This window comes from Nannobrachium achirus (genome assembly GCF_963921795.1).
Source record: "Nannobrachium achirus genome assembly, chromosome: 14".
In the NCBI taxonomy this organism is placed as follows: domain Eukaryota; kingdom Metazoa; phylum Chordata; class Actinopteri; order Myctophiformes; family Myctophidae; genus Nannobrachium; species Nannobrachium achirus.
In genome coordinates, this window is record NC_137821.1 from 19,334,290 (window position 1) to 19,348,694 (window position 14,405).

The 14,405-nt window shown below is 43.4% G+C and overlaps 1 protein-coding gene across 1 annotated transcript in view; it reads left to right on the forward strand.

The window, feature by feature from the left end:
- sorcs2 (sortilin-related VPS10 domain containing receptor 2) overlaps positions 1–14,405 on the forward strand; it is a gene marked incomplete at both ends in the record, with an annotated part of 274,152 nt that overhangs the window by 126,917 nt on the left and 132,830 nt on the right. The window contains one exon of the mRNA XM_080741440.1: positions 12,957–13,056. Within this exon, the coding sequence (XP_080597566.1) occupies positions 12,957–13,056 (100 nt within the window). The remainder of the gene's footprint in view (positions 1–12,956; positions 13,057–14,405) is intronic.

The window sequence follows — 14,405 nt, forward strand, 5'->3', positions numbered from 1 at the left end:
CAGTGGGCGGGACTAACATACAAGGAAATAGGAAAGAAGTGTATAGGAAATAGGATCTAATTTAAGGACTTGAGACGCAGCTCTTGAGTCTATTCCTCCACGGGGACACTTATTATCAGTTCTTTTGTCCAGTGAGTTCTTGTCCTGGGGACTATGAAAGCACTGTCTTCACTCTAATCAGGGACTGTCTGACACCTTGGTCTTCAATTTCATTTGTCTCTTTAAATAAGAAAATAAATCAAAAAAAGACCTCAGGAGAATATATGATCTATTCTGCCTGTTGTCCTTTTTATAATAACAGCCACTCAGCCTCCTCTCACAGACCACCTGCTGCAGTGAAAATGGACCATCAATAAGCATCGGCTTATTGAGCCGTAAACGGATTTATTACAGCATGTGTCAGTTCTACATTTACGAGCCGTCTGTGTTGTGTTTGGCCTGTTACTAGACCAGACGGATGTCCTTCAAGGCTGAGCACGAAGGCTTTTGTCAGCGTGTCCCTCCGATCACTAACTCTGCACGTGTTTTGAGGAGTTGAGAGGATGTGTGTGTTGTGTGTGTGTGTTAGGGTTAGGGTTAGGGTTAGGTTAACCCTCTTCACAACATTTACGTTGAACCAGCACCGCATTCACCCAACCTCCCGCCACTAGACCCATGAACCTCTCACCACAATAATTAATAACAGCTGTGACTGGTGAGAACTGTGATCACGACCTTTCATCACTAGAACAGCAACTGCTACAGCAGTTGGGTAAAACTATGATCACATCACTAGGACTAATCAGCACTAGGTAGACATGTGATCATACTACTAGAACTGATACAGTACCAGGCGGAAAGCATATGCACGTCTTGAAGTTCTCATTAATGGCCTGGAGGGTGTCGCTATATCCATCCTGCTGGCTGCAGTAGAATTACAACATCATTGATTACAATGAGGATTTGACCGGACTTTACACTTTACCTGATTGTATTACCTAAGTAAACATTGTCATAAATACTTTATGGGTTTAAAGTTGCGTTTATAGTTTAAAGTCTTCTTTCAATTAATTGTATATACGTTTTTGTGAATTATGGTCTCATTCACTTTTAAATTGATGATAAAGTAGGGTATGCTTCTCTAGGGCTTCTGCTGGTTCTACTGAGTGAAGACCCGCCCTCACTGCCCTTCCCAGCCAATGACATTCGTTTCCAGTTGCTTTTCGGGGCCGGAAATTCCATGAATTCAAATAGATTTGAATTAGCTGAGAAAAATCAGGTTTCAATGTGGGTCCTGTGATCACACTACCAGAACTAATAGAGCAGTAGGTAGGTCTGATCAAACTACTAGATCTAACACAGTATAGGTAGATACGTGATCACACCACTATTTCACTGCCTTCTTTTTTGCTTTTGTAGGTTTATGGTGTGATGTTTTGTAGATCCCTATAGGTTCATGCTTTGATGTTTTGTAGATTCCTAATAGGTTCATGGTTTGTTTTGTCTGATTCACTACCTTTTTCCCATTTTGTTTCATGTTTTTACTTTTCTTCTCTGCTTTATTGTTAATCATTTGTACTTTTTCTGTAAAAAGAATCTTCATTTTTGCTCTGTAAAACACTTTGAGCTGAATTAATTGTAAAGGTGCTATACACATAAAGTGTATTGTTGCCAGACCCATGAAATGGGTAGGCCTACATAAGCAAATGTCGGTCTGTCTGTCTGTCCTGGTTTTCTATATAAAGGGTATATATGATGATGACATGATGATGACATGCCTACAAAAGGCATGATGTCATAAATGATGATGACAGACAGGGGGTCTGGCACAACCAGGTTGACCTGGTCTAGTTTTTATTACCAGAACTAATACAGTATGCAGACCTGAGATCACACGTGGGCATAGAGATGCTTCATCAGAGTCACTTAGTGTGACAAATTGGTTTGCCCCCGGGACGCCCGGCGTCAGCTCTGAAGCCTCCCCGGGGGACTCACCTCTGACCCCTCTGGCTGGGCAGGGGTCGATCAATCCCATCAGGCCTCTCTGTTCACAGACGAAGGTCACCGTGCCGAGATTAAAAGGAAAGGAGGGGGAGTGGTGATCATGGGATTATTAAACATGGGGGATACCATTGTCTGTCTGTCTGTCTGTCTGTCTGACTGTCTGTCTGTCTGTCTATCAGTAAGTCTTATTCTTTCGATAATAAAATCAGGAATACCGTAAAATGTCTGTCTGTCTGTCTGTCTGACTGTCTGTCTGTCTGTCTATCAGTAAGTCTTATTCTTTCGATAATAAAATCAGGAATACCGTAAAATAACTTTTGACATACAGTGAAGATTACTCCAACATCCAAAAGAATCTGGATTTTAGGTATTTTTCTCCGTGTTAGTGGCGGGTCTCTAATTATGGTCATGGTGGAGGATGACTCGTACTTATTTGGGTGACCGGCGGTGTCAGACAGACAGACCTTTTATGCCCATATATGGAGATTCCTGTGATGCCAGGGGAACAAATCCCTTTTATGCCCATATATGGAGATCCCTGGTGTCCACATCACTGTGACATCACTGTGACTCTGTGTCACACTGGCCAGATGGCCAAGACAGTAGCGATGTGTTAGGGGAACCACAGTGTCAGGCGTTATCCATCCGAACACAGACAAGATGTTCCGGTTCTTACTGTAAACTGCGACCTACGGTCGCAATTAAGTTATTATTATTATATACAGTACTGTACGTCACCGACGGTGAATGTTTTGAATGAAAATCAGTTTGTCTTTTCTCATGAAAGTGATTTCCCTTGGTGTTCACTGGGGTTCACTGACCAGCAGGCCTCCACATCACCTTGCTGATCAGGGTTGTCGGCCATAAGTTATACATACGGCGCAACCTTACATCAAAGGCACCGCATTCAACCTTTCGTGCTTTTTGATCATCAGCGCTGAAGTCGGGGCGTAGATTTCTTTGATTTGCCCCCAAGGCAATAGGTTGAACGGGCTTGCAGCAGAACATGGGAAGGGGATTTGCCTTTCAGACTTTGAAGTGTGCAGAAGACACAGGCGATGTGGTTATCATAATTACCTGCTGACTGGAGGTCATGAGGTTTGAGGCTGAGCTTTTTACTGACTGAACTGGAAGAGAGAAAGAGACTCAAGCTCCTGCAGCATACTCCAAAGGAACTAGAACTTCTTTTCGGCGTTAGTAGGTCCATGAGAACAAAACAAGGTCGTTGTGGAGCAAAGGAACTTCGTCAGTGCCTCGTCGGCGTTCGGTTCGGCAGAATTTCCCACTATGGTGAACATTGTGGTGTGACTGATCAGACACACTTGTTGCGCTGTCGTGATTTATATTGTTTTTTATGTCTGCAATCTGCCAGAAAAATGCCATGGACAGTTTTGAAGAAAAGTTGGCTGAGGATGTTAGGGGGTAAAAAGCTCTCTATAATCCCTCTCTGAGACTGAGAGACTACAAATAACCATATGACAATCAATAGAGAGAAATCACACTGTGTCCACTGTATCTGTCACCAGAAACTGCAAAATGTCAGTGACAAATTATGTCAAAGCAGGTCGGGGGTTGATTTAAACTAACAACAAAGATCACTGGTAAAAATCACAACTATAATACAGTGTATACAGTGGCCACATATAACGCTCCAGAACTCAGGGTGGATGCGCATCGCGTATAAAACAGTTAAGTCTGCGCTGAACTTTGTTCGGTTCGGGAAACCCTGCATAAGCATGTTTTTCACTACATTTGTGATACAAAAAAAAACTAGAAAATGGGAATATGTATTTTAGTATTATGGTCATTGGTCAATAATAAAACATTGACAGACTTTGTGTAAACCTGCTCATCTGTATATTGTTAAACCAAATTACATCAATACCTTGACTAGTACAACTATTATTGAATTGAAAGCAATTTGCAATTATGCTGTTTTATTTTGAACATATTGGCATGGGAACTGGACTTTTGATGTACATTTTTCTAAGCAAAATGCTGTATTCAGGGGAAGGGCCAAGGGGGTACTCGGCTTCAGAAATCTGTATAAGGGGATACTGCAGCCAAAAAAGTTTGAGAACCACTGCTCTACAGGGTGCATATAGCCAGTTCAGTATTCTCACAGTGTGTACGTAGAATGCAAGCAGAACACCAGTGAAAACCGTCGCCTAACAACAGAGATCTGGAAGTGAGAGAGTGTGCCTACCTGTCCCCCCAAGGCGCCTCATGAGCATGTCATTTAGATAAATGTCCTCATTTAGAGCCTTGATCTCCCTGCTGTTCTCACTGGGCCACGGGTGCAGGGAGGGAGCTGCTGGGAAGGAGCTACACAGTATAGAGGCTACCAGAGAAGATAGGAGCAGAGAGGAGCTTGAGGCTGCCTCTGGCTCTTCCATTGAACTGCATCCAGCGAGCAGCAGTGGCTGTGAGTCGAGCTTAACCACATTAGAGGAAGACGAGATGAGAAGCCTGTAGTAAGTGATATAGGAGAGAGAGAGAGAGAGAGAGAGAGAGAGAGAGAGAGAGAGAGAGAGAGAGAGAGGGGTGTTAAGTGAGAATATCACAGTCTTTGAGTTAAATCCATTCAGTACTTCTGGTTCTCCAATAGGATTAGCACCCATGCTAAACGGTTGCGATAGACGGATCAGAATGAGCAGCAGTAGGCCTATCTACAGTCTCTATGGTACTGTATGTGTATATATCTATATGATTTGTGGTACCGTGCCCAAGCAGGCTCCTATACAGTATATCTTGTACTGAAGAGGAACTGCACATGTGTACACAACTTATGAGTTCATATGGGCAAGATCTGTGTGCGCAAAGCTGGACACACAATGTGTTGTGACCTACAGTATTAGTAACTTAAGAGTTTTACATTTTACTATGTACTCAATAACTATACAAAGTCGCTTATAACAAGCAGACATGGCAACACTAGTCTTTGCAGCTGCAAACAATGTTGTTGCAGCATTTTTATTCCATAGTCAAGAGGTTGCAGTCAAACACAGGTTGCTTACTTGGCCTCTAATGTTTGTAAAGGGTATCAACAAAGATAATTCTGATATAAAAGCCTAATAAATGAAGTCTCAATTTTTAAAATCTAAATCACTTATTGGTAGTTGCACATGTATACCTATATATTGTCACTGTCAGGCAGAAACCTTGTATCTCCAAGTTTCAGATATGTACCTTTTTTTCATAAAATAAAGCCCTGCTTCACCATACAAGGCTGTCGCACAAAACTAGTGAGAATAGCAGAACTATACAAGCACACAACGCATGACGATGCGAGGCGTAGTGTGCTTGTAGATCGCCTATTTTCACTGCACAAAATAAAGTAAATGTATAAATACAAAACGAACGGTTGTTGGACACACAAGGATTCAACCCAACAACAACGATATGTGGATGACAGATAACAGATGGAAATTGAATTATGAAATAGCAGGATATGCTTCCCTCACCATCTAACCCTAACCCATGAACACAGACAGATATAAGTAGACTAAAGCCTTATAAAGGGCCCCAGAGGCCTCCATAATTTCCCCTTTATCATTCTGCTACTCTGAGCTTTCAGAAACATCCAAGAATTTGTCTGTCAGAGCTGACAGTGATTCATTCTGAATAGAACACAGTGAGAAGGTCAGTTGTAAAGTGCAGCCACGATCCTCTCCACTTTTCTGTAATCAAATTGCCTACCATAGCACACATTCAGAGGGTTAGACAGTATAGTATGAAGAAAATAATAATAATAATATACACATGCTAGTCCTTGCCCTTTCGAACAAACATATGTACTCCGAATTATGTGCAGTTTGGGTTATGGGGTATGCACAGTATATGAGGGATCGAATGTAGCAGTCTCATAAGTATGAGAAGTATGCGGTTGTTACCATGGTAGCATCGCAAGCTCATGCTCAATACAGGCGGCGGTATCATTGATGTCAGATACCTCCAAATTTGGGCACTGTTAAGTATCAGTGAAGTCAGCATGCGTGTACTGTATATCAGACAGACATCGGACAGACAGACATTCGGTTGTTTATTAGTAGGATGTATATACTCTGCATCACCTTCCTGGCACAAGGTTAGAAATTAACATAACATAAAAGTGCCCTTTGGGGAATCTCCATAAGCAGCCTCTGTGATGTAGGTGGCCCTTACAGGCCCTCAGCAACTGTGCTTCGTGGGCCTTTGCACCATCCTTCAAGGGAACCATCCGCCATTCCGCCTCTCTCAACAGCCCTTACCTACCATGAATCACTTCATCCTGGCAAGCTGCCTGCGACGACAGCGTGCTGTGTGGGAGGCGCTGTCTTCCATATGTAATTTTGCATCTGGCTGTTTTGAGCAGCGGTGGCTGGGCGTAGCTGAACATTAATGTATATCTTCTCGCCACAGGGAGCCAGGTGTTGTTAGTCTTTGCTTCATGAAAATGTGCTTAAAATAAGTTTGGCCAGCCTCAATAAGGGCTGTGTAAACGGACTGCTGCATGATGGGAAAACATGGATTCTGCACTGAATGGTACAGTATAGAAGTATACTATATATTAAGTGTTGTGATTCCATTTATGAGTACTTATGAGTTATTATTAATGCAATTATCGCGTTATAAGCAGATTACAATGCAGTTTAGCAAATGCTATATAATTCAGATTCAAATTCACTTTATGTCACTCAGATGTGCTGTTTGGTACATACTATACTGTGAAATGTGATAAACTGAAGCGGAATAATGAGTTATGATTATTGTTATTAAGCATTATGAGTATAGAGATCAATGCATATTAAGTACTGGAGGTTTATAATGCAACATGGGGCTTCATAGGAAGTGTTACCCAAATACCCATTTGCCGGTAGTAAGTGAAGTAGACTATAGTATATACAGTACAATACCGTAAAGTACAGTACAGTACAGTACAATAGAGAATAGCACAATACAGTGCAGTACAGTACAGTACAATAGAGAATAGCACAATACAGTGCAGTACAGTACAGTAAATTGCCTTCAAAGGGCTCATCACTGAATTGTTACATTAATGAGTTTTATGACCTGTAGAGGTCTTTTGTCTCTTTGGGGAACATAAACAGGGCTTTGATGAAGTGTTGCCCGTGCACCGTGGCAGGACTCCAGATCTGGCGTACCCTCTCTCTCTCTCTCTCTCTCTCTCTCTCTCTCTCTCTCTCTCTCTCTCTCTCTCTCTCTCTCTCTCTCTCTCTGTGATCAGGGAGGGAGGGAGAATCAATGCCCGCTGATTAAGTAATTAAGGAATTTCTTATTTTATTTCACCTAGGGATGGTCCGATCAGGTTTTTTGGAACCGATCACCGAGCACCGATCACAAAAGTTTGATCACCCGATACCGATCAATCACCGATCCGATCAAGTTATTATTTACATATTATTTATATTTTCTAAATGTTAATGTTTTAACTTTAATTCATTCATTCACTCATGAATTCATTTATATATTTGCCTTATATTTATTTACCAGCATTACTATGTATTTATTTATTATCATAGCAGTAACTAATTATTTCTTCAGCACTGTGGAAATCAATACCCCAAAATGGCCTCAAGTGGGCATACTGAACGGCTGGTTGATCGGATGCACCGATCCGATCGGATCGGTGAATTTACCTTTTGATCTAAACCACCGATTATCGCCGATCACGCTTTGATCGGCCCGATCCGATCCATTGCCGATTGATCGGTAACATCTCTAATTTCACCAATTGATTCCACTTGGTACAAATACATTTTTATTACATAAGCATGTTGTTTGGGTTAGAGTCAGGAGGTGTGTGCATGGTCTCTGACCAGTGCAGTTGTCGGTACTAGTTGTTAAAAATGTAAAATGCTGGTCCGAGCCGCCGGCATGGTGGTCCGGGCACCCTAGGCTGATATGCCAGCCTGACGGCGCGCCGCGGGTTCGAGTCCCCATCCCGACGACCTTCGCTGCGTGTCACTCCTCATCTCTCTCCCCATTTCCTGTCAGTCTACTGTCTTATCAATAAAGGCATAAAAGCCCCCAAAATAAATGCTTTTCTCACCTTGTAAGGTTCTTGTCACCCACATAGATGGCACTGCCACTGGGTTGTCCAGCTCCATGTGACCGATCCCGTTAACACCTCTGGCACTATCTTCCTTTATTGACCAGAGATCACACCATGCAGCTCTGTTTAGCATTCACACAATGGAAGTGTTCAAAGCCTCACAGATTCAGTGTTAAAATCTGTCCGCCTTGGCTGTAACCCTACAGTGAACCCATGGGGTCATTACAAAGCCATGTTCAAATAGAACAGGGGAGACAAAGTGAACAATAAACTTTGTTGCCTGTTTTGATCGACTTTCATTTTTATTATGGCACGTCTCACCAAAGGAACTCATTGCCTTCAGAGTTGAATTGATATTTTGAGTGCAATCTTGGCATCCAAAAGAAAGAAATTGTGTCTGTATTATGTTAAATCATTGAGTTGAATTGTTGGATACATATACTGTAGGTTTCAATTTACTTAGCAATTATATACTGTAGCCTAAACATTGTGATTTTCTTGTATTTTCATATTTTCAAGTCACAACAAAGCTTTACAATACACTATCAGACCGGTGAAAACAGATGGTGTACAATCAGTAACTCTTTAAGTGTGTATGTATTATGCGTAATGTGCACACATCTGATAGTCACTGTCTTATGCATTACATTCTTACCAACACATACGTACCACAATCAGTGTGTGGCATGGGGCCATAAGATCTTTTACACATTACACCTGCGACTCCTGGGACTTCAACAACCGTTGCCCCCCTGTAAAGAGAATGGAAAATAAACATAGAGACAAAGAGGTCCTTTCCGTCTCGTGAAAACCGGCCACAGTCAAAGTGATTATTCCTTGCGGTTTTGATAACCCATTTGTGGAGGGAATGGATATTGTCTCTGACCTTACATCTACGGTTCACTGTTTTACAAGACTATCATGAAGCATAGACAATTTCACTGTAGGATGTGTGAAATGCCACCCCACTTGTAGACTGTGTGTGGTCTGTTTTCATTGTATTTGTGTTGCCACACATGAAATGGCAGTAAATCAACATTAATGGAAACCCATTCGGCAGTATTTCTGTCGCTGGTTGCTGCAATTACATTCTGCTGCTGATAAATCAGAGGCTGCCCTCTGAAGCTAATTTGCCACTATTTCAAAAAGAAAGATGGCAATGATTAGATTGCTATAACCTGTGCTTAAAATTACCATTTGTTCCCTATTGGGAACAATCATTTGGATTGCGGATAACTGTCAGTTGAACATCTCTATAAAGCAGGGACGTGCAGAGAATATTAGAGAGGCAGGGGCTGACATTTCTAAAAGGGCCTTTTGGTAGAAATATCGAAAATAGCAGACCTCCAAGCGTTGTGAGCTTGGAGGTCGGCTATTTTCAGTGCGTGATACCACACTGAACTAGGCATAATCAAGTGAATACTGGAGATGTGGCGTATAAGGGCATGGATTTCTACACAGAGAGGGCAATTCTTCCAACATAAGATGCTGCATTAAAGTTCAGGAGAGTTTGGACAAGGCAATTCTCTTCGATGCTGCCTTCAGTTATGGCACGGAAAGAGGGCATTAGCATTTCTTTCACCATAGTAAAAACTGCATTCATGGTCTGTAGAGGGCACTTTTTACAGACGGTTAAAAGGGCAGGGGCTCAAGCCCCCTTTGATGTCTATGTGCGCACCTGCCTGCTATAAAGCATCCCAGATTTTGTCAGACAATCATGCTCTCTCTGGTTCTGTGAGGCACAATGGCCTTCTCCCACCACAAATCAACTACTGTACCAGTCAAACATGTGGCCGATCATCAAACCGACCGGCTGAAATCTGAGCATTGTGAGGGGCCACATCTGGCAACATCCTGTAGCTCTGTAAACAATGTGGAGAAAACAGCTAGACTTGCTTCTACTTACATATTTGGCACACTTCAGCACATGCTTCTTTCTTTCTGAATCGAGACCTCCGCCGTGCCAAACACTTTACCCTCTCTGCCTTGTCTCAGTCAACGTAAGTTCTTCCCCAAGGGCCTGCGTGAACTCTTGGCTTTAAAGCCGCACGCGCATAAGTCATCATCACAAGGCAGCATGCGTGTGACATGCAAAACTAAATCCATTAGCCGCGTGTGAGGATCTGTAGCGGGTTCATCAGACAGTCTTTCTTCTTTGCTCTGTACAAGCAATGGGGCTCAGCGTGCTCTTTCATGACTCCTTTTCCTTGATGTGCACGGTTTTGTATGAGGCACGCACAGGAGATTAAGAAATAATGTTTTCCTACGCGCTGCCGATGCACCTTCAATCCTACCCATTTACTTGCATCACTCGTTTTTCCACGGGCTCTCTCAGTATGCTCGCGGATTCCACAACCGATGCTCTTCATTTGTCTTCCCGGAGGTGTCAGGTGCTGCAAGAGGCCTTGACGTATGAGGACATTAGATGGGAATCAGTGCCCTACGTCGTCCTGAAGTGCTTCCTCAAGTGTAGTGGCAGGAAGCACAATTTTTCCCATGGTGTCTGTGTCTGTCTTCTATGAGACGCTTTCAGTCTGTTTATTGTTTGTGTCAGTCCAGCCCTTTTTGTCCCTGTTTTTAAACCAAACACTGTAGAAGTAAAAGAGTATTTGTTCTATTAAAGAGTATTTGTTCTATTATTGTGAAGATACAGGGTGTAATATCTTAGAATTCATTTAATACTTTATTATAGGAATAGCACCGGACAGTACATTTCAGATACAAGGTTTACTTACTAATAGGATTTAAACCCAAGAAAGCACTATGGCTTGTTACTGGGGTCCTTTGAACTCAATTCATGGAGTATGTTAATATAATGACCTAATTTTATAATACAGTATGTCTTCCTTCTGTTAGAAGACATAATTTTTTTATGAGTTCATCAAATACATTTTAGGCATCTTCCTTCTCTCACGGTGTAGTGCCGGCAAACGCACGCGCGCGCGCACACACACACACACACACACACACACACACACACACACACACACACACACACACACACACACACACACACACACACACACACACACACACACAGGTACACACACACACACACACACACACACACACACACACACACACACACACACACACACACACACACACACACACATACACACACACACACACACACACACACACACACACACACACACACACACACACTTTTAACTTAACTTTTTATCTTAAATCTCACCTAGTTCTGTGGCAATTAGACCTATTGACCCCCCTACCCCCACTGTGCCGGCCAAGCTACCAGCCAGTGGAGTTGGAGCAGGGCTTTGAGATAAGCACAGAGCAGTGCTGGATGTACTCCCCTGACTGATCCAGGTTAAACACCACACACCCTGCCGCCAGGAGGATGAAAACATCAGCCAGTTCACCACAGGGTCCAGGGTAAAGTAGATCCACCCTGCCTGTCACCTGTTCTGACTCGGCGGAAATGGAGAAATAGCAAAGCTGCTGGCCAAGTAGCCATCAATAGCAAGCACACACGCACACACACACACCCTGGAAGAAAATAGCAAGAGATTGAGTTTAGGCTGTGTGGCAAGGCAAGGCAATTTTATTTCAGGAATAAAATGTATAGCACATTTAAACAAGGTAATTCGATGTGCTTTGCACAGAACATCAGGAAACAGGAAAGGCAAAAAAAGAAGACATTAGGATGCATAAAACAAAATAAGTAAAATTAACAGATTAAATTAGCAGAAGAGAAAGAAAATAAACACGAAAAGTAACTCAATCAAAGGCAGCTACAGTATAAACAGAAAGGTCTTTGGTCATGTTTTAAAATAAATAAGAGTGGCAGCAGACCTGACGTTTGTTCCAGATATGTGGTGCATAAAAACGAAATGCTGCTTCCCGTGTATTTTTGTTTTTTAGGGACAGAAAGCAGACCTTTCCCTGATGACCTGAGAGATACTGATGGCTCATGATATCTCACCATGTAAGATCAGAAATGTATTTTGGCCCTAGACCCGTCTGAGCTTCATAAGACCAACAGTAGTATGTTGGCAGGTTCAGGCTCACTGACGTCCTTATAAACCAACCTATGACCTGCAGATCCTTTGGCATCTGGTGCACTTGATCTCCTGATTGACCTACATCTCTGCAGAGACGTGGCCTCCGGTGAGCATGCAGTGCGTTGCAGCTGTCTGCTTGATGTTATTGAGCCGAGTTGAGATGTTGAGCTCCTAACACACACACGCACGCACGCACGCACGCACGCACGCACGCACGCACGCACGCACGCACACACACACACACACACACACACACACACACACACACACACTAAGGATGGGACGATATGAACATTTCATATCATCGATTTACGATATTATCGCGATAATCAAAATATGAGAAAAAAAAGACAGTATCAAGTATGTATATTATACGTTTTACCAATAGAGTGTTTAAATGGTACCGGATATGCAGCTCAGCAACTAAAAGGTGAATAGATTCCAGTGCTTGACGGAGGACGATTTCACGATAAATAAAATCTGTGAGTGTTTTTTATCACGATAAACGATAGTATCACTTATCGTCCCATCCCTAACACACACAGCTCTCAGGTCCCAGATTTGGGCATTTTGCCAGCATTTCATTGCCATGCACACTGAGGTTGTTACCTGTCGTCACGGCACTGACGGGTTGTCTGGCTGTCACCCTGATCTGTCACTATAGGACTGCAGGAGGAGCAGAGGTGGTGCATTTTGAGACAGGAGGGATCGTTGTTGCTCCTTTGTCTGGCACAAATGTATTTATTTCCAGATAATCCAGGTAATCCGGTTCTGTCAAATTCACCCGGTTTCTATCCCACCGAGCAGGGGTGCAAATGTACACAATAGTAAATGGCACACTGATTAAATGGCACTTTTGTCTATTTCTTCTTCTCCTTGCATGTACGCAGGTCCAGCGACTATGGAACCACCTACACTAAACTCAACCTGATGCCAGGAACCACCATCATCGTGACCAGCTTCTTCATCTGCCCTACCAACAAGAAAAAGGTAGGACATGTCTTCATTCCTCTGGAGGCGCCATCTGCATTTTCTCAGAGAATTGGAAGCTCTAGTATAATTGCGACCATCAGGTCGCAAGTTACTATGAAAACCTCCTCCGGCTGTCCCTCCGTCAGTCGGTCCGTCACGTCACACTTTTGGCCCTACTCTTATCTCCGGCACCGTTGCCCCTATCCAGGCCAAATTTTGCACACACACTCCTTGGCTGGCAAAGCACAACCCCCGCCCCTGATTTTTCACATGCCCCTCTTCCTAGCGAGGATCGGGGTTAGTCAAAAGTTAGAAGGACTTTCAGGTAATAGACGTGCAATATGGCTGCCCACAAACCGTACAGCGTGACTGATCTTTCATGAACAGCTGGAATCACAGTCATTATCACAGTGATAAGCGGAAAGGCTTTAATGCTGAAGTGAAAGCACCAACTTTGGCATAGGAGAGTGGGGAGGTGACAATTAAATGATTGGACCAGCGACTGTGGCCCAGGTTTCTTTTAATCGACGAGGAGATGGAGGAAGATTAGATGTAGTCACTCTTCTCACCAAGCTCCCCTCCCCATGTCCTTCTGGGACTCACCATTTTATACACTTGAGTGGAGCATGTGCGTGCACGCACACACACACACACACACACACACACACACACACACACACACACACACACACACACACACACACACACACACACACACACACACACACACATATCGTAAAGCCCTGCTTCATCATACAAGGCCGTCGCACAAAGGTAGTGAAAACAGCAGATCTACAAGCACACAACGCCTCACACCGTGGCGTTGTGTGTTTGTAGATATGCTGTTTTCACTAGTTTAAATCATTTCTAAAATGATAAATATAAAACGAACAGTTTGGGACATACAAGGTTTCCACCCGACATCGACGATATGCTCACGCACGCACATGCTCACGCACACCCACACAATCAGAGGCGAGAGAGCAGCAGCATTTAATTGCTTGGGAATAGAGTCCTCCTAATTTCCCTCAGGGACCAGAGAGAGGAACAGAGAGATTGAGAGGGAGAGAGGGAGGTAGGGAGGTGGGGAGGTAGCTGGGAGAGGGTTGGTTGCTGGTGTCTGGGGAGGTCCTGGTTGAGAGAGAGTGTGGGTTCTGACAGCGGGATGTCTGGTAATGGGAACTCTGGAACAAGAACACACTGCTTAAACACACCTCCAGGCCAATAGCAAGAGGAGTGCTGTGACACAACGTGAGCTCAACACGGCTTCCTGGAGTGTGTGTTTGAGAGTGTGACAGTGTGTGTGTGCTCACAACCATGCAGGGGGTTTTGTGCATACATATATTTGGTTGTATGGGGTAGTAGGA